At 38.0% G+C, this 22,500-nt stretch overlaps 1 protein-coding gene across 3 annotated transcripts in view; it reads right to left on the bottom strand.

The window, feature by feature from the left end:
* sec31b (SEC31 homolog B, COPII coat complex component) overlaps nt 1-22,500 on the bottom strand; it is a 71,909-nt gene that overhangs the window by 28,093 nt on the left and 21,316 nt on the right. For all 3 annotated transcript variants that reach the window (XR_013815329.1, XM_079801122.1, XM_079801123.1), the window contains exons 9-18: nt 19,870-20,031; nt 19,644-19,796; nt 12,634-12,852; nt 9,866-9,940; nt 8,581-8,667; nt 8,387-8,501; nt 3,920-4,098; nt 2,713-2,839; nt 2,389-2,534; nt 511-684 (exon numbers count right to left, since the gene is read on the bottom strand). Coding sequence is in view for 2 of the 3 variants with exons in the window: in XM_079801122.1 (XP_079657248.1) it covers nt 511-684; nt 2,389-2,534; nt 2,713-2,839; nt 3,920-4,098; nt 8,387-8,501; nt 8,581-8,667; nt 9,866-9,940; nt 12,634-12,852; nt 19,644-19,796; nt 19,870-20,031 (1,437 nt within the window). In the remaining variant the exon portion in view is untranslated. The remainder of the gene's footprint in view (nt 1-510; nt 685-2,388; nt 2,535-2,712; nt 2,840-3,919; nt 4,099-8,386; nt 8,502-8,580; nt 8,668-9,865; nt 9,941-12,633; nt 12,853-19,643; nt 19,797-19,869; nt 20,032-22,500) is intronic.

Here is a 22,500-nt window from a genome sequence, read left to right as displayed (position 1 = left end):
CATATTTTAAATATGTGTTGTATTGTCATGTTTTTATGAATGAAGGCCAGTATCACTGATGTCTCTATGAAACATTAATGACGCTACATTACAGTATCACTGAAAGATGCCAATTTCAACATTTATTAGGCTTAAAAAAACAACAACTTTTAATTAAAGTGAACTTAAAACAATCTTTACATAACCCCATTATAATAAAATGTTATTTTTACCTGTGAAAAGAAATCTAATAGTTATCAAACACCTTTCTTAACTGCATAAATAATAAATGAAATATAGATGAATCATCATTAAAGCTACAGTTTCCTGTTCCCGTTGTTCTGTGATGAACATTAATGACATCATCATCACTACTGCTGTCACTTTAAGAACTCTTTAAGTTCATTTAAGACGTTATTTAACTCATTTAAGACCCTAATATGAGAATACTCAAAATTCTCTGTGTTGTTGTTAATGCGCAGTAATGTTTGTTTATGTTGTTTGCGGTGAAGCGTCTGTATTGTTGTGTACCTGGCTGGAGTCGTTGGGCAGGTAGATGAGTGCGGCACTCAAGCTGCCCTGTGATGCCAGAATGCTGGAGTACTGGATGAGCTTCTCCGTCAGCGCTGAGCTCCGCACACACACCTCGCTGTTACGCAGACGCTCGATCGACTTCCGCAGGATCATCACCTTCTCCACCAGGTCCTAAAGATGCACGAGAACACACACATCAGGATGCAATCACACAGAGACAGAGACACGCGCTCCTGACGCATATACACTATATCACCAGTAGTGTTGAGCCGCTCCTCCACATCCCTGAGTTCAGGTGTTCAACCCCTCTCAGGAGCGTGTGTGTGTGTGTGTGTGTGTGTGTGTGTGTTCGCTTCTACACACATTAGTGAGAGAATGGGCCGCTCTCAGGAGTGTGTGTGTGTGTGTGTGTGTTTGTGTGTTCGCTTCTACACACATCAGTGAGAGAATGGGCCGCTCTCAGGAGCGCGTGTGTGTGTGTGTGTGTGTGTGTGTGTGTTCGCTTCTACACATATTAGTGAGAGAATGGGCCGCTCTCAGGAGTGTGTGTGTGTGTGTGTGTGTGTGTGTGTTCGCTTCTACACACATTAGTGAGAGAATGGGCCGCTCTCAGGAGCGTGTGTGTGTGTGTGTTCGCTTCTACACACATTAGTGAGAGAATGGGCCGCTCTCAGGAGCGTGTGTGTGTGTGTGTGTTCGCTTCTACACACATTAGTGAGAGAATGGGCTGCTCTCAGGAGCGTGTGTGTGTGTGTGTGTGTGTGTGTGTGTGTGTTCGCTTCTACACACATTAGTGAGAGAATGGGCCGCTCTCAGGAGCGTGTGTGTGTGTGTGTGTGTGTGTGTGTGTGTGTGTGTTCGCTTCTACACACATTAGTGAGAGAATGGGCCGCTCTCAGAAGCGCGTGTGTGTGTGTGTGTGTGTGTGTGTGTGTGTGTGTGTTCGCTTCTACACACATTAGTGAGAGAATGGGCCGCTCTCAGAAGCGCGTGTGTGTGTGTGTGTGTGTGTTCGCTTCTACACACATCAGAGAGAGAATGGGCCGCTCTCAGGAGTGTGTGTGTGTGTGTGTTCGCTTCTACACACATCAGAGAGAGAATGGGCCGCTCTCAGGAGCTCAGAGAACTCAAGCGTGGGCCGTGATCGGTGGACACCTGTGCAATAAGTCCAAATATTATACTAAATATTCCACACTCAACTGCTAGTGGGATTATAACAAAGTGGAAGCCATTGGGAACTGAAATCACAGAGCGGGGTCAGCACATGCTGAGGGTCACAGAGCGGGGTCAGCGCATGCTGAGGGTCACAGAGCGGGGTCAGCGCATGCTGAGGGTCACAGAGTCAAGAGCTCCAGACCTCCAAACTCCTGTGTCCTTCAGATGAGCTCAAGAACAGTGTGTAGAGCTTCATGGAATGGGTTTCCATGGTCGAGCAGCTCATCCAAGCCTTACAGCACCAAGTGCAATGCAAAGCGTGGGATGCAGTGGGGTAAAGTGCGCCACCACTGGACTCTAGAGCAGTGGAGACGTGTTCTCTGAGTGACCAATCATGCTTCTCTGTCTGACAATCCCATGGACGAGTCTGGGTTTGGCGGTTGCAAACGGGACTTGCCTGACTGCATTGTGTCAAGTGTAAAGTTTGGTGGAGGGGGGATTATGGGGTGGGGGGTGTTTTTCAGGGGTTAGTTCCAGTGAAATGAACTCTTAATGCTTCACCAAGACATTTTGGACAATTTCAGTTAGAGCTTCAACTCCATATTAAACCCTACGGATTAAGAATGGGATGGCATTAAAGCTCATGTGTGTGTGAAGGCAGGCGGCACAACACTTTTGGCGATATAGTGTATAAGTGTGTGTGTGTGTAGGTGATGTGACCTCGAGCGCGAGCGGAGATGAGCAGTCTCTGTGTGACGTCCAGCACTCCACCAGACGCTCGAGGTTCCCGGAGCAGATGAAGCACAGACAGGCCTGCAGACGGCGCTTCTCCGAGCCTTCAGCCTCCAGACGAGCGCCCAGAGCATCTGAACACACACACACACACACACACACACACACACACACACACACACACACACACACACACACACACACACACACACACACACACACAGCGGTCAATCACTCGACAGCTTGCTTGTAATCAGTGGCAGATTCATTAAAGAGTGCTGGTAATGTCTGGTCATTTGTGAGGCATCTTACCGCAAAAAGGAGCGAACTCCTCCGGGTTAGCATAGGTTAGCAGGGCCGCTAGCGCCTCCTTCCAGTTGTCCAGCTCACAGCTCTGGACGATATGACACCAGTTCTGCGTCACCACTGACGAGATCAGCTGAGGACGGAACAATCACTGATAAATACAGACATTCATTTCTTAGAAGAATTATCATCATCATCTTTACCATTAAAATATTTGTATTATTAATAATAATGATGATGATAAGACTACAACGGCTAATAACAACAACAACAACAACAATAAAAACGATAATGGCAATAATAATAATAACAACAACAAGATGACTAATAATAACAACAATAAAATCAACAATTATTATTGTTATCATCATCATCAAATTATTATTATTATTATTACTACTAATAAAAGTAGTAGTAATACTTAAAATAACAAAAATAAAAATGACCATTAAAATAACAACAACAACAGTAATAATAATTAAAATAATAAGAAAAAGAATAACAACAAGATAATGATAATGGCAATAATAATAACAATAACAACAATTAAAACAATAATAACAACAAAAATTACTACAATATTAATCATATCAACAAGATGACTAATAATAACAATAATAAAATCAACAATTATTATCATCATTATAATTATTATTATTACTACTATTGCTAATAAAAGTAGTGATACTTAAAAAAAAGACAATTAAAATAACAGTAATAATAATAAAAATAATAAAACTAAAAGCAACAATAATAATTACTAAAATATTGATAATGATAATTAAAATAACAACAATAGTTGTAATAATTAGTAATAACAATTACTAAATAATATGAACAAGATTACTAATAACAATAATTTAATAATAATAATAATAATAATAATAAGACGACACCAACTAACAACAATTATATTTTTGTTATCTTATTATTACTACTACTAGTAATACTAATAGAAGTAATAGCACTGCTTAAATTAATACAAATTATAATATTTATTAAAATATCCATAATATGAACAAGATGACTAATAATAACAACAACGGTAGTAATAATAATAATAAAATATTATTGTCTTATTATTAAAGTCATTATAATACTCAAAATAAGTTAAAACAATAAAAATAATGACAAACGATTAATAATAAAAATAATTACAATAATAATGCAATAAATAAATGAATGAATGCGAGACTAAAATGACATCAGTTACCATGGAGACGCTGTTGGTCTGTTGGCTGAGGTAGCGTTGCTGGGTCTTCTTCAGTAGCTCCTCCCCTCCGCTGATTGACAGGAGGATGGCCTCTGCGAAGCGGCCGTCGTTCAAGCACAGATCCACCGCGCCCTCGAAGTTCCCCACTAGCAGAGCCTGACTGATCAACCCATCCGGTTCTGCTCAGCACAGGACAGAGCCCGTCATGTGACCCGCCCCATAGAGACAGAGCGTATTTAGGCCACGCCCACACCGGGGGGGAAACAATCCAACGCTCTCCATTGACTTTGCATTGCGTGAGGCTGCCTCATTGTCATTTCGGACTTATAACAAAAAACAGAACAATGTCTGAAAGCTGATATGTGACAAAGTGTACAGCAAACAAGCTAAAAAACACAGAAATAAGTTTTTATAAGCTGTCGACCCCCAAAAAAACGAGCGTTTAAGAAGATAAAAGTGGATTCAGGCAATATGAAGTGAAGCTTCAGCTGAAGAATGGGTCAATTTCGGGATCCTGACACTCATACCCCTTTTCCACCAAGGCAGTGCTAGAGCTAATTCAGAGCCAGAGCTAGTCCCAGTTCATAGTTGTTTCGACTGAGGAGCTTCTAAGAACCGTTTGCTTTTCCACGGGCTGAGAGCCACAACAGAGCCATGTCTTACGTCACTGTATACGTCTCATCTTTCTCAGCAACGCTAGCGAGGCAGCGGCAATGTTGCTAAGTCCGTGGTTTTGCCGCGGGCTGTTTTTCATGTCCGCGGGTTAAAGAGACCCCGATTATGTGATATTTAGCCCCGGGAATGCAAATTTTAGTAGGCTACCATGCCAAAAAAACACATATTTTACCCCCAAATGTGATTTTTACCGGGGAAGCCCCACTGAAACGCGATTGGGCTTGTTTTAAGTAGCAATTGGGCGGGTTTTGTTGTGAAAACCTGGCAACCCTGGGCAGCGGGAAACACACACACACACACCAGGCTTGTTCGAGATGCATCGGCGCTGCGCAGACCGATCCACGTATGATATATATATATATATATATATATATATTAGGGCTGCAGCTATTGATTCTTTTTGTAATCGATTAATCTAGCACTTAATCGATCGATTAATCGGATAATCCCCCCCCCGTGTTTTTAAACAACCAAAACAAATAATGCATAACGAAAATGAAGAGGAAAAGCAATTTAATTTATTAATATGCACAACAGGTTTCATGCTGTAATCTAGCCCTGACATCAAAGTAAATATCTTTTATGTAGATTTCTACACCTGCAGCATTTACCATTAGGCTACTAACAAATAATATATCATATGTGGTGAGCTTATTTGCTATGGTAACCTAGCAACCTGTGTGTGTGTGTGTGTGTGTGTGTGTGTGTGAGGCTTCATTTCAGTTTGGTACAGCAGAAATACATACATTCATTTTCAAGAGAGCGCTGCAGTTGGCTTGCATCACTTGCATTGCGGTGCATTTAAGGTGAAGCATCCGTTCGAAAAATCGCGTCATAACATCGCGTTCCGGTGTATACAGTGAACGCTGAAATTATTGTTGCGTGGCTACATAAAAGTTTGAGCATATGTGATGCATTGCCACGATTGGTCTGACTGGCGCGAGAGAGAGAGAGAGAGAGAGGAGTGTGTGTGTGTGTGTGTGTTACTGATTTTCCACTATCAGTTCTGCGCTGCTCTCCGCGCGCGATCTTCACGTGAAAAGAGATCTGGCTTCAGGGCGCGCGCTCGTTGTCAAAGACGCGACACGGCTCAACTCTCCGTGTCACAGAAAAAGCTGAGCACTGAATGGAGAAGTTTTCCGTATTGTTGTTTTTGAATAGTGCACAATCGCTTCAATGTTCAAACTGGCAAGGCTTTAAAAGCATTTACTTGACAAACTTTATGAGGACGAAAGTGAAAGCGATCTGGCTTCGGGGCTTGTGCGCGCTGTGTGTGTGTGTGTGTGTGTGGCAGCTATAAGAACGTAATCAACTTACATAAACTGTGTAAAACATGCAGTTACTATAGTGATTCTGGGCATCTAGAATCTAAACTAAATTCAAAATGTATCACGCGCTATGGTGTGCTTCCTGAACACTGAACAGCGGTCTGTGTGAATCAGATCCTGCGCTTATAGTGCGCGTCATAGGAATTTAACGAGGCTTCGAGGCAGAATTTTTGCCTCGAGGAATTTTTGTAATCGAGTGACTCGATGAATCGTTTCAGCCCTAATATATATATATATAAACGCATGAGTGAATCAAAAGCATAAGGAGTCATTTGCTCTCGCTAGACTCGTTATCATACGGCGATCGGTCTCTGCACCGCTGCGAACAAGCCTTCCATCAACAATGCAAACGTTGCGTTACTATTGATTCACATGGCTTTACGATCCTACATCGGCATCAAAACACAACGAAAACACAGCGAATCCAACGCATTCATGCAGTTCGCCGTCATTTGTATAGACGGAGATTACAAACGAGCAGCAGCTGTTAGCTCCATTAGCTGCTATTTCAACAATGGCGGATCTCCAGTTTGTGTTGGTCTTGTTGACTCCGCCCCCAGCACCTGACGTAATCGGTTCTTACTTCTAGCCCTGTTCTAGCCCAGCAATGTTTTGGTGCTACTTAAGAACCACTTCTCCTGGCTCGGAGCTGGGGCTTTGGGTGTGGAAACACAAAGAACCGATTTGAAACTAGGCTCTGGCTCCGATCTAGCTCTAGCTCTGCTTTGGTGGAAAAGGGGTAAGTGTGTCTCAATATGTCTATGTGTGCAGTAAACATTTTGTCACTGTTAAGTCAAATATCCAAATGTCCGTTTTATATATTATATTTACAGTCGCTGATTACGTTCCCCTCTAGTCGTCGTAGTTCTCTGTGTAATATAACATGTTGCGCTCTGTCTCAATGGCCTGAATCCACTTTTTTGTCCTTAAAAGCTCGTTTCTTGGGTCAACAGCTTATAAAAACGTCTGTGTTTTTGCTTCTGGGTTTTGTTTAGCTTGTTGGCTGTACACCTTGTCACATATCAGCTTTTATACATTGTTCAGTTTTTTGTTATAAGTCCGAAATGACAAAAAGGCCGCTTCACGCAATGCAAAGTCAATGGAGACGGTTTGATTGCTTCCCCCCCCGGTGGGCGTGGCCTTCAGATTATGATCCGCAGTGGCGCAAAAAGTGGGTATGCGCTATATGCGGCGCAGCACCTTGGGGGCTCCAAAGCGATGGTATAAAAAAATATTTATTTTCGTATTTTCTATATGTAGCTGCTGTTGTGCGTTTGTAAATCATTTCTGTATTTCCTCAATATTATATAACATTTTAGAGGACTAACATGCTAGAGTAGGCGCCCTCATAAGATTCCATAATAGAATTTTGGATAATAATGGAATATCGCGAGTGGACGCGCCTGGCGGGGGTGCCGGCGATTTGACAGCAAAACGCGCGTCCTTGACGCGTGGTTTACCACAAAAACGCGCTTTCTTAATGTGCGCTTTGGGGTCAAGGAAAACGCGCGTTTCCGACGTTAAGAACACGCTTATATGGTAAATCACGCGTAGAGGACGCGCGCTATGAGTGGGACAAAACACATGTTACTAACGTGTAGGCTAAACAGGTAAACCAAACAGGCAATGCAAACTTGTGTTTGAAGTATCCAAACAGATGAAAAGAACATGCCCTTTCCTTGGTGTTCTTAAAATTGCATGCTCACTTTTTAGGGCACACCTCTTATAAAGTAAAGTTACATTGTTGACCATCTTTTTAAGTAATTACACTATTTACCATGATACACTATGGCTGTTATAAGAATTAAATGAAATCAATATCAACAAAATCCACTTACACTGTAATTACAATTGCCTAAATAATGTCATGAGATTTTTAGATTTATGTTCTAAATATAATATTTTAATTATAGAAATATGAAATGTTGGGAAAATTGTAATTATTCCAGGCCTATGAAACTATAAAGCTGCCGGTATAGTTGGCGGCGTAATGGATTCTAGAATCATTCAACTAATTCGTTCTAACCGACTGTTCAAAAACGGTGAATTATTCGAGAACGAAACCTATACTTTGTTTGAATCTATTTTTGTTGGGAAAATAGAGCAAAACTGTAAAAAATGACCACTTGTTGTTTATTGAACTGTTGTATAAAATTAATATTGCATTTTGCAATCGTGCTGATATAGGCTCTGGAAAATAGCACTCTTGCTCGTTTGATATTGCTTAACTCATAATTTCCTCTTTAATAACTTTCAAAGGAATGTTTATTTTTTTGTTCGTTATTGGCCTATTTTTAATGAAAATACAACAACAATAAAATAGTACAATAAAAAAACTTGCGTATATTAAACTTTTGTTAAAAAAACTAAATGCCCCTCTGGCACTGGGTAGATGCGCCCCTGATGACGCGTGTCGCTCTGTCTGTATTGGTTAATTCTGTGCATGTGATGTGAAGACGCTCACCGGAGGACACAGGGATCTGGAAGGGCTCTTTGTCTTGCTCTCTCTTTGGCAGTTGATGAAAGAAATCAGCAGGAGACTCACGGCCGGATGAACCATCTGCAGACTCATCTGCTCTCTGATTGGACGAGAAACTACAATAGTACAAAAAAAGATGATGTTGATGGCAATGTGTTAAGAGCGCGGCCGAATCTGACCTGATCCGAAAGAGTCTGCATCTTCTCAGCCAGATCATTCACGTCCAAACCGTTGGGCTGAAGCTTCCGCGCCAAACACGCCGAGATCTGCGGAAATGAAAAACATGAGGTGGGGTAAGATGTGTCACGCCCTAGTCCTGTGTTTAGATGACTCTTGAAGGATTCAGGATGTAGTTTGATGCGATCAGAGATGTATAGTAACGAAGTAGAACTACTTCACTACTGTACTTAAGTACTAAAAGGCAGTATCTGTACTTTACTAGAGTATTCTTTTTTTCTCCTACTTCCACTTTTACTTCAGTACATATTTTCGATGAGTTTAATACTTTTACTCCGATATTTTTTTATGTGCTGCATCGTTACTCGTTACAATTATAAAAATGTTACGAATCATTCCATTCCAAACCCACATTACCGCGCATGAGAGAGAGAGAGCGCGCGCGAGAGTGCGAGAGAGAGACAGAGCGCGAGAGAGCGAGAGAGAGAGAGAGAGAGCGCGCGAGAGAGAGAGAGAGAGAGAGAGCGAGAGAGAGCGCGCGAGAGAGAGAGAGAGAGCGAGAGAGCCCCGCGAGCGCGCATTCACTGTCTTTAAAACAACACGAGCGTCTTGCGCTCAAATTGTTCTCTATTTGTTTACATACTTAATGTGCACTGTGAAGTAACATACAAACAATGAACAGCTGTATTTTTATTAACTAAGATTAACAAAGATTAATAAATACAGTAACAAATGTATTGATCAAGGTTCATGTTAGTTATTAGTCTAATACATTAACGAATGTAATGTTAACAAATCAACCCATATTGTAAAGTGTTACAAACAAATCATTTACTCAGAACACCTCTTGAGATGAGAATATAAGTGTGCTTACCCCATTTTTTTTTAGTAAGAGTGGTTATAAGATTTAATCTTAATGAACTACAGTATTTTCAGGTTATTTATATGACAATATGTAGAAAAATTACCTACCAACATTATGATTGTCCTTTAGCTTAATCATTTGAAATAATAAAAACAATATGATGTTCAAACTTTTGACTACTTTCTTTAATAACTACATAACACAATACTTGTACTTTTACTTTCAGTACTTGAGTAGTACATTTAAAAATAAACTACTTGCAATACTTAAGTACAAAAAATGTTGAATACTTTAGTACTTCTACTTAAGTGTGGTGCTTAAAGAGCACTTCAACTTCTACTCAAGTCACTTTTTTGATAAGGAACTTGTACTTTTACTCAAGTCTGTGTCTCTAGTACTTTATACATCTCTGGATGCGATACCTTCCTCTGCAGCTCGTCTTTGCTGAAGCCCAGCAGCCGCAGGAACTTCACACGCGCTTCATCTTCAAAATTCACCTGTTGCAGACACGACAGATCAATTATTTCACACACTATATAGGGAATCTGAAGATATTTAAAGCCAGTGTTCAATAGGGATGGGTATCGAGAGCCGGTTATATTTCAGAACCGGTTGCAAATTTCCCAGAACCGGTGATTTGATAAGAAACACACATTTCGGTTCATGTGATTTTAGGGATGAAACGGTTTGGAAATTTCACATAACGATTATAGTGACCCTAATTATCACGGTTATCAATATTATCACGGTTCAAAAAGAACAGATGCACACACTGAAAACATTTCAACAAGTTTTATATTTGAATATCAACAAACAACAAATAAATCAAGCAGCTCTGTGCACTTTTTTAAGATAGATTCTATTCTGTGGGATTTCCTTCATTATAATGGCCGTCGACAAAAGCAATGCATAAATAATAGGGCTGTCAAAAGATTAAATCGCATCCAAAATAAAAGTTTGTGTTTACATAATATATGTGTGTGTACTCTGTTAATTATTATGTATATATAAATACACACACAAGCATGTATATATTTAAGAAAAAAATATTTTTATATATAAAACATGTATATATATTATAGATTATATAAATGTATATACATGCAAATATTTCTTAAATATATACATGAATGTGTGTGTATTTATATATACATAATAATTAACAGAGCACACACACATATATTATGTAAACACAAGCTTTTATTTTGGATGCGATTAATCGCGATTAATCTTTTGACAGCCCTAATAAATAATAATAATTTGGTGTAAATATAATCTCTAATATTGTCTCTGTAAATATATTATCAAGCAATATTCTCATCAGTGTTCTATTTAAATCCAGCATATTTTCTGTAAGAGCCCAAACAGTATCCTAGTAAAGTAATGCATATCCATATTTTCAAATGATTTGACAGTTTGTTTTATTAAATATCAAAAATCCAAAAGGTGTGCATCATACCTGACACCTAGATGAACACTCTACAGTCAGTTTGATGACCAAGTTATTCTCTTCAAATGGTATTGAAGTTCGAAACGTGTATACCAATGTATGTAAGACGCTCAATTCGCGTGAAATTCACGTGAACTGGACGCGTGAATGAGGCGGAATCGCGCCGCAGGACCTCCAGACGCGGATTGAGACGTGTGTGTGTGTGTGTGTGTGTGCGCGCACGCACGCACGCACGCACGCACGCACGCACGCACGCACGCACGCACTTGTATGATTTATTTAAATATGATTTCTTTCAATCATATCTTTGTTCAGTTGTATTCATTTGTGCAGTTGCTCATGTCTATTTGTTGTTAGTTTTGACTTTTGTCTTTAATGGTGCTTGTAATGTATATTAGTTAGGCTAGTTGTTTTTGCTATGGTATTTTTAAACCATAACCTGTTGATTTTTGCTCATGGAGATTAGGGATGCGCGGTAAACCGGTACTGGGAAAATACCGGTATATATTTTATTTCAAACGGTACGATATGATTTTGCTCATTTCGGTATATGCTGCTGTTCTGAAGTTCACCGCTAGGTGGCAGCGCTACCCAAACTGGCGTGAAACCAGCAAACGTGGCAACAGCGCAAAATGAATACAGCAGTTGAATCTCACTCAACACGCACAAAACTCATTAATAAAGACAGGAGTAGACGTGAAATTTGGAATGACTTTGCTTAGAAAACTGCTGAAGAACCATCAAACCTTGCCAAGCAAGACATTAAGAGATGATACAGCATAATTCTAACGATCTAATTTAGACATTTATTTTCTTTCAACACTGATCAACGCACATACATAAGATCGTATCGTTTAAATATAAAGAAATCTCCAGCGTTCGTTTCAACCAGTGACGTTTAGACCTCATAATATTTGCACGCATACTATTGCACTATTTACATCCGCGAAAGACATTTTTGACATCATTTTGTGTGTATTTGACTAAGGAAAAACAACTTAATTTGGAATGCGCGAGCTCTTTAGGCTTGTGTGTTTGTTGTTGGTATGAGCGCAAAGAAAACTCTCTCTTAAAGAGCTCTCATCCCATATGTATTACGAAATGCTATAAAATCGCTCGCATGTCCAAATTGGCGAGGTTTAAAAAGACGTGGGCCGTGATTTCCGTCAGCTGTCCCGCAACAGAAGCGAAAGTGTTGAATCTGAGCGCGCAGATGCTTTTATAGTGCATGTGCGATGTCTTTTGAAGCCAGAAGCAATTTACTCATTTTGAGTGAATAGAGACGCGCAGTAATGCTGAAATTACTTACAAGAAAGTTTCCAAACGATGTGATAATCTTTGTTGATTAATTTAATAATAAACATTTGCGGTAATTTCCCGCTTCATAAACCCAAAACTTGCCAGAGTGAGTAAAATTATGCGCAATACCCGCATCAAAATTCAGACCCTATATGGTATCGATTTAATATCGGTACTTCGGTATTAGATTGTGGTACCGTACCGAAGACAAAATTGTGGTATCGAGCCATCCCTAATGGAGATACAATGAAATGTTTTGCAATAAGACTTAGTATAAATGTGAGTGATATCTAAGGGTCTTTTATCGCAATTAGAATCTAAACCAGGAATTGATAAGCATTGTTAATGCAAACGATACCCAACCCAGTTTTACTGCATCTCTCTTTGTGTGCAAATAAAACACATTTGTAATGATGTCAGGATTGAGATTGTTCTGTTTACCATCAGGAACCTCCATATGTCCTGCTCCGAGTCAGAGGGGGCGCTCATGATCTTACTGTGGCAGTAGTTGGTGAAGGAGCCGGACTGCAGAGTGGCCTGTAGCTCAGTGGAGCGCTGGAGGAACTCCGTCTCTGTGGTCACCTGACTCACCTGCACCTGTCGAGGGAGCGGCTGCGCCGGCGCTTTAGGGTTCTCGAACGTCACCAGCTTCCCACCGAACTGGAGGAGCAGAAGATGAAATGTGAGTGGACTCGGTAGACCTGTCACGATAACAAAGAAGTTCGGCCAAATATGGCAAACTTGGTATCCATGTTCTCGGCATGACCCAAGGAGTTGCAATAGGCTAACTTAGTCAAAAGTTATTAGCATTTTTGGAAATTGTTATAACTTTTGATCACAAGGTGGCGGTGCCTCAAAACTTTGAAAAATTTCCGCACACAGGAAGACAGATGTTATGGTAATATTTTATGTATTCTAATCACAAAGACAAACGTTTGCATCAAGTGAAAGCATCAGGCACATTGGCAACCTACATAATAAGCTGTTTTAAATTTTAAAATGTTCAATGCCTTATTGCGAGATGTAGCCCTGTCACGATAACACATTTTGCTGGACGATAAATTAGCCAAGAAATTATTGCGTTATACGCTAAAATTGTCGTTCTGAGAACATTTTCATCTAAAATAATGATAATGGCATAATAATGCAGGTACACCTTTTCAAAGATCAATAAACTTTTATTTCTAAAGACTATTTAACACCGAAAACGGAAAGCATTTTAAATATCCACAATAAAATGAACAAAACTAAAAAGCAATGGACTCTGTCTGTTAACAAACAACTTCACTTGAATAAACTGCAGCAGATGATTGTGTTTTAGGTAGTGCTGGGAATCCATTAAAAAAATTAACGCATTAATCACATTTTTTTTCTGTAATTAAATCACGATTAAATACGTTTTTAATATTTTGCTATTGTAATACTTTCAGTTACTCTCCAAATTAATGTGGAAACAATTTATTGACGGCATATTTTAAATATGTGTTGTATTGTCATGTTTTTATGAATGAAGGCCAGTATCACTGATGTCTCTATGAAACATTAATGACGCTACATTACAGTATAACTGAAAGATGCCAATTTCAACATTTATTAGGCTTTAAAAAACAACAACTTTTAATTAAAGTGAACTTAAAACAATCATTACATAACCCCATTATAATAAATGTTATTTTACCTGTGCCTTCCCTGTTAGACATATACAGAAATGTCATAGTTATCAAACACCTTTCCTAACTGCATAAATAATAAATTAAATATAGATGAATCATCATTAAAGCTACAATTTTCTCTGTTCCCGTTGTTCTGTGATGAACATTAATGACATCATCATCAGTGCTGCTGTCACTTTAAGAACTCTTTAAGTTCATTTAAGACGTTATTTAACTCATTTAAGATCCTAATATGAGAATACTCAAAATTCTCTGTGTTGTTGTTAATGTTTGTTCACGAGCAAAAGAGAACTCGATGTGAGCAGGAGACTGATGCGAGTCTCGAGTCACACACACACACACACACACAGACATTGACATACAGCGCGTTCTCTTGTGTCTTGTCGCGCTCAGAAGCATTTACATGTATAAGAGCGTGATCATATAATGTAACGCTCGGCAAAAATGGATATAAAAACGGACAAAATTATTGAGCTCATTTTTTTTATTGTGCGATTAATTGATTTATTGACTATCGCAACAGGCCTAGCACTCGGTTAATCCTAGGCGGTTGCTAGGGTGTTCTGGGTGGTTGCTAGGGCTAGGAAGTGCTGACAGTGAGTCGTGACTGGCTGATTGCTGCCCTGAGTCAAACGAGCCCACCCTCATGTTTCTAAGGGCGTTTCCACACTGTAAGTCGACACCAAGGTCCGAACCGAAGTTCATGTTTTGATACATTTTATACATTGGGTTAGTTTTGGTTTGGTTTCACATTGCCATCATGCGAGCGCACTAAAGAACTGAACATGACACACTTGAGTCCACTCGTCATCATCATGTGGGCGGCATCTGGACTCTGATTGGTTTGTAAACGGACGTTGACATGAGTGAATGAACGGACTCATATCGCCGCCACTAGTGAACAGTCGCATTGCTGGACTATTTTCTTTTCATCACGTTTAAAAGTGGACATTTCAAGCTTTATATTCACATATTTCTCATGTTTGTGAGACGAGTATCTGCTGAGTTTCGCTCCAGTTCATGTAAAGCATGTGATCGCTACCGCGATTATTGTCTGCTATAGACTATTAGCTTCTTATTTATTAAATCCAGGCAACTATCTGATTAAACGTTGATTAAAATTAAGATACAATTTATACGAAACGAAATTCACATTAAAGAAAAATCAAAATCATTTCTGACCTTCTGCACATCTTTTCACTTTTCATAATCAATGTAGCCGAGATTGAATTTAAAAATAACATTAAAATATTTAAAGGTCCTGTTCTTCGTGATCCCATTTTTCAAACTTTAGTTAGTGTGTAATGTTGCTGTTAGAGCATTTATAATACCTGTAAAATTATAAAGCTCAAAGTTCAATGCCAAGCGAGATATTTTATTTGACAGAAGTTCCCTTTCAAAGCCTACAGCGAACGGCCGGTTTGTTCTACATCCTGGTATTTCCTGCTTTAATTACGTCAGTAGAGCAGTTTGTCGACTAACCTCCGCCCACAAGAACGCGCGAAAAAGGGGGCGTGGTCTTGTTGCTCCCGCGTGGAGAAGAGGAAGTGTTGCGTTCGGTTGCGTTCGTATAGTTTGTTTGTCGCCATGTCGTCGAGACGCTGTTATTTTCATCCCGGAGTCAAGTCACCTTTGTTTGGCTTTCCCAGGGCCGCTGTACTTAGAGATCATTGAGCGCATGCATCCCCGTTATGGTGAGAGGCGCGACCTTTCCGGTAACGTGCGCTCTGCGCGCGCTAAGCTGCTGTCCAATCACAACACGGGAACCGCTGGCCCAATCAGAACTCGTTACGTGTTTCTGAAGGAGGGATAGAGTTGGGGTACTCGGACTCGGACTTGACATGGACTTGGACATTTTGGACTCGGAAAATATCCCGAGTGCAGTCGAGTCCGAGTCATGTGTAACAACAAAACCGCCATAAAACTAAGATAAGAAATTAATGAACGTCTCCCCGCTTGTGATTTTACTGCACCACACCGGCAGGCAGCAGTAGCATCATCTTATGCTTGCAGACAATACACACATCACACGGATGCAATGCGTGGCTAGGACAATGTCTTCAGAGTCAGCAATAATTTGTTTTGCTTTTGAAAATCATAAAGAATTTTTTTGCAAGAAATCCAGTAAAAAGAAGCACTCTGCGGATTGCAAATCAACTGATGTGTCTGGCACGACTTTCTACCGACATGTTCAAAGAAAACCTAGAGAAATGTAAGTTGCTTATTATAACTTTTAATACCAACTTAAATCCAAATAACTTAGGGCTGGGTGATATGACGATATATATCGGATTTTTGTGTGCATACTATGGACGTCACAATTCTTAATATAATATTGAACCGTTCGGCACGGTTGAATATCTTGAATACACGCTTGGGAATTGCGTTTTTTTTCTTTTCGTTTTTGCATTTAATTAATTATTTTTTTAAATTTTTTCCGTTTGAAATATTTCTCTCAGTTTATTTTGGCTCTGTTTGAGTGTGCCTGTGAGTCTACGCGCTGATATGAGCCTTGCTGGTTAAACGTTTCATTCGCGTGCTTGTGCACTGTGTTAACATGTGCTGAGCGCGCGCACTAAAAGCCTGTCAAACACACGTGATTACTGGACTAAGTAGTCTTACTGCACTAATACTGTCAAATACACACAAGGTTAACATAAACACAGTCAGTTATGTCTAAAGTGAAAGTAAAATCGGCGTCTCTGTATATTAGATGTGTAGAGGTCTTAAATTGACAGCAGCGCAGCCTATAGTGAACACGCTGTCGCTTTGTCCTTAAAGGGACAGTTCACCTCTAAAATTATGTCATTATTTACTCACTCTAATTTTGTTCCAAACCTGTATTCATTTCTTCTGTTGAACACAAACAGTTGAATGGTAGCCATTGACATCCATATTATTATTTCCTATACAATGGGACCAACTGTTTGGTTTCCGACATTCTCCAAAATATATTTTATGTCCAACTGAAGAAAGAACTTTATTCAGGTGTAAAACAACTTGAGCGCAAGTAATCGATGACAGAATTTTAATTTTTGAGTGAACTATCCCTTTAATGTTAATAAAACAACAAAAGACAAAGAGAAAATCACTCACTCACTCACTCACTCACTCACTCCTGACTAACTTTAGTACATTTAATAAGAATCACTGTACATGTAATACAGTGAAGTTTGTTTTATTTTACATGTAATTGTTTTATTCAATTTCTATAGTATTTATTCTTACTTGAATAATCCTACTTGAGAAAATATATCATTATCGTGAAATAAGATTTTAATATCGCCCACCCCTAAACATAAGAATTTTGAGATACCAGAGGCATTAAACAATTTAAATACAATAAAACAGGTTAATTTGTGTTTTTCTTGCACTTGTAATTATAAAAGTTCTGCATTCAGTATATCTATGTCCATTCTAATGGTTTGAGACCATTTTTGATTGGAAACTAGTTGATCTGTTGACAAAATAAAAATGTTAAATGGCAATGGCTAGATGTAATAGTGGTATTTTTTGTTAAATTTTATATTGCCATTGGTTTAATGGGTTGAAAGGTTAAAATATTAATAGAAGATACAAATTTACAATAGCAATTTCTAATCTTTTTTCAATTTAATTACACTCTGGACTCGGACGGACTCGACTCGGACTTGGTCGATAAGAACTCGGACTTGAGTCCAACTCGGCCCCTTTTGGACTCGGACTTGGACTCGGACTTGATTGTTTAAGACTTGGACTTGACTCGAACTCGACAAAGGTGGACTCGGACCCAACACTAAGGAGGGACTTCATAGAACAGCGAAATCTTTCAAGCCGTTTTTAAGACAGTGAAAACAGCGGAATACAGATCAGTAAATTGTGTGAAAAATACTGTGTTTTTTTACACGCGAAACATGAACACGTTATATTGCACACTGTAAACACAATCAAAGCTTCAAAAAAACACGAAAAACGGGACCTTTAAACATAAACATGAACTTCCTGTAAATGCTCTGAAAGTACGAACCATACAGAAAATGCTTTCACACTAGAAACGAACCGAATCTTTGTTCAGTTTGACGACCTCTTTTCGTCGGACCAAATTTCGTCTGTGACTGTGGTCAGGGGGAGGTTTCACACTAGAGGATGGATACCCGACGGGACGGGTTCGGACAGATATTTATAAATAATGTTCGGGTTCGGGTCGGGCTCGGTCACGTCAGCGCAATAAGGCATTGAACATCTGAAATTTAAAACAGATTATGTAGATAGCCAATGGGCCTTTTTAACTTGATGTTTTTGTGTTTAAAATAAATAAAAAATATTACCTTAAAGGTCCCGTTCTTCGTGTTTTTTTGAAGCTTTGATTGTGTTTACAGTGTGCAATATAACATGTGTTCATGTTTCGCGTGTAAAAAAACACAGTATTTTTCACACTATTTACTTATCTGTGTACCGCTGTTTTCACTGTCCTAAAAACAGCTGGTGATTTCCTTGTTCTATAAAGTCCCTCCTTCAGAAACACGTAACGAGTTCTGATTGTGCAAGCGGTTCCTGTGCTGTGATTGGACAGCAGCTTAGCGCACGTTGGAAAGGTCACGCCTCTTAACGGAGAGATGTATGCGTTCAATAATCTCTACAGCGTCCCTGGGAAAGCCAAACAAAGGTGATTTGACTCCTGGATGAAAATAACAGCGTCTCGATGACATGGCGATAAACACACTCAACGCAACAGTTCCTTTTCTCCACGCGACCGTCCGCTTCTCCACGCGGGAGCAACAAGACCGCGCCCCCTTTTTTGCGTTTCTTTGTGGGCGGAGGTTAGTCGACATACTGCTCTACTGACGTAATTAAAGCAGGAAGTACCAGGATGTAGAACAAACCGGCCGTTCGCTGTAGGCTTTGAAAGGGAACTTCTGTTAAATAAAATATCTCGCTTGGCATTGAACTTTGAGCTTTATAATTTTACAGGTATTATTTATGCTCTAACAGCAACATTACACACTAACTAAAGTTTGAACAATGGAATCGCGAAGAAGGGGACCTTTAACATTCGTCTTCCTGTGCGCGGAAATGTGTTTATGTAGCTGTGACAACGCGCAACACGCGTGTGCATATACATGTGGCTGGCAGCGAAACTTCAGTGCCTCTGGCAGGACCATCGAGCAGAGCACAGCCTTAGCCATCCACAGTTGATGCAATCCTTTTTCTGCATAATAACTTGGATTAGCCAAAACTTTGATGGATGGATTATGTAAATAAATCCCATGTTGCAGTTTAGTAGCATACAGTTTTCGAGAAAAATGGTAAGAGTGATTTTCACTTCAATGAGCTGCATTTGTGTTACGTTGATGTTTTGTTCTGTTAGCTGGGCCATTTTGGGAGACCTTTGTTCATTTAATTTTGGTTTCACAATTGGCTATTTGATTTGGTTTCCGAACTTTTAATCAGAATGAAGATGAACACACTCTCACTCAAGCGCACACGTCTTCAGGATTTGTTTCCGCCCCTCTGAACTCCCTTTGTTAACCCGATCACTGCCGGTGCAAAACAAAACAGTTCACAACTATGAAGAGTCTGTGCGCTACATTCAGGCTCGGACATAAATATCTTAATGCCTGTCGGGCTCGGGTCAGGTTCGGTTACTACTCTGTCGGACGCGGAAAATGCGGTTCGATCCGCACTCTATTTCACACCTGTAATTTTGATTCGGACCAAACTGAAAAGTCAGAAAATCCGGACCAAACAAGGCAGGTGTGAAGACGCTTCATGAGCTGAAGAGATGGAGGAATAACTCACAGCGAAGGAGGCGCCAACAGGCCTTCGCACCCACTTGGGCGGCTTAGTTAGTGGAGGAATGATGGTGGTCTCCACTGTGGGCTGAGGCACCTGCAGAGGCGGAAGAGCCTGCCCGGTCCCAAACGGGTCATTGGTGTCAAAGGAAGCCGAGATCTGAGAACAGAGAGACTGAAGATCAGATGGCCGCTCCTCTGAAAGAGCACCTAAAACATCTGCATAACCGCACCTGGTCCACCGTGCTGTGCTGATGCTGCTGGAGACGCCCACCCATGACGGAGTACACACTGATCCGCCCGTCAAATGATGCGGCCGACAGGAGGGCGGGGTTACGAGGACACCACTGCACATCGAAGCACCACTGATTGGCTGTTGGCAGCTCGTAAATCACCTGAAACACCAGAGGCAAGGCATGATGGTCAACACATGTGGGAAGTCATCCAGAGATCCACACCTATGGATTTCTGTGATTTTATTCATCATTTATACTGATAAACTAAATAAACAAAAGATAAATATTCAATGGCTTAACATTTGAAAATAAAGAATTAAGACCATAAATATTAGTATTATATTTTACAGTTGTAGTGTAAAATATTATCATCATTATTATTATATTTTTCTTAAATACTTTTTAAAATATTACAATTTACTTATTTAGATATTTTAATATTTTATTAAATAATAATAATAATAATAATAATTATTATCATTATTTCATAGACAGATACATTATTTATTATATAACTTATAACAAAAAAATTTAAAATAAATAAATATAATATATATATATATATATATGTATAATAAAAATGTATTATTATTTATAATATTTCACAGATCTATTTAATTTTGTAATATAATTAATATTATTATATTATTTTTCTTAAATACTATTATTATTATAATTTCATACACAGATATATTATTTATTATATAATTTAATAATAATAACAAACTGTATATGTATAATTGTATAATTATACACACATATATATTATTTATAATATAATTTCACAGATCTATTTAATTTTGTAATATAATTATCATTATTATTATATTTCCTTAAATAATTTTAAAATATTCCAATTTACTGTGTTTATATTTAGACATTTTAATATTTTAATTTATAATAATAATTATTATTATCATTATTTCATAGACAGACAAATTATTTATTATATAATTTAATAATAATAATAATAATAACAAAATGTATATGTAATTATACACACATATATTATTTATAATATAATTTCACAGATCTATTTAATTTTGTAATATAATTATCATTATTATTATTGTTATTATTATATTTTCCTTAAATAATTTTAAAATATTGCAATTTACTTTGTTTATATTTAGACATTTTAATATTTTATTTAATAATAATAATAATTATTATCATTATTTCATAGACAGATAAATTATTTATTATATAATTTAATAATAACAATAAAAATAATATTTATATATATATATATATATATATATATATATATATATATATATATATATATATATATATATATATATATATATTATTATTAAGTGCTGGGCATCGATTTAAAAAAAAATCACTAATTAATCGCACTTTTTTTCTGTAATTAATCGCGATTAATCGCAAGTTTTTAATATTTTACGTTTTTAATATTTTGATATTGTAATAATTTCAGTTACTCTCCAAATTAATGTAGAAACAATTTAAAGACAGCATATTTTAAATGTGTTGTATTGTCATGTTTTTATGAATGAAGGCCAGTATCACTGATGTCTCTATGAAACATTAATGACGCTACATTACAGTATAACTGAAAGATGCCAATTTCAACATTTATTAGGCTTTAAAAAACAACAACTTTTAATTTAAGTGAACTTAAAACAATCTTTACATAAACCCAAAATAATAAATGTTATATTTACCCATGGCCTTCCCTGTTAGACATATACAGAAATGTAATAGTTATCTTTCTTAACTGCATAAACAATAAATTAAATATAGATGAATCATCATTAAAGCTAAAATTTTCTCTGTTCCCGCCGTTCTTTGATGAACATTAATGACATCATCATCAGTGCTACTGTCACTTTAAGAACAGCCGCGGATCTCACGCGCTGTCCCGCGCATCTCATTTCCTCACAACTCTTTAAGTACATTTAAGACGTTATTTAACTAATTTAAGATCCTAATATGAGAATACTCAAAATCCTCTGTGTTATTGTTTGTTCAAGAGCAAAAGAGAACTCGATGTGAGCAGGAAACTGACGCGAGTCTGTCTGTGCGTCGAGTGTGTGTGTGTGTGTGTGTGTGTGTGTGTGTCCCTTGATTAGCTGACATGAGACGCATCCACACAGACAGGACACTGACACACACACACACACACAGGACATTGGCATACAGCGCGTTCGCTTGTGTCTTGTCACGCATTTACATGTATAAGAGCGTGATGATCATGTAACGCTAAGCAAAAATGGATATAAAAACGGACGCTGCGTTATTTGCGTTAAATATTTTTAATGCGTTAAGCTGAAAAAATTAATCGCCCGCGTTAATTTGCCCAGCCCTAATATATATATATATATATATATATATAAAATGTATTATTATTTACTTTCACAGATCGATATAATAATAGTATTTAAGAAAATTATTTCATACACAGATAAATTATTTATTATATAATTTAATAATAAAAATAATAAATTAAATGTAATTATATATATAAAATTATTATATAATTTTTCTTAAATACTTAATTACAATTGTAATATTTCTTTGTTTTAATTTAGTAATTTTATTATTTTATTTAATAATAATAATAATTATTATTATTATTATGACCTATACATATTGATACAT

This window comes from Gobio gobio (assembly GCF_949357685.1).
Source record: "Gobio gobio genome assembly, chromosome: 20".
Taxonomy (NCBI): Eukaryota; Metazoa; Chordata; class Actinopteri; order Cypriniformes; family Gobionidae; genus Gobio; species Gobio gobio.
The sequence above is the reverse complement of the archived record's forward strand: the minus strand, read 5'-3'. Positions and strand labels throughout refer to the sequence as shown.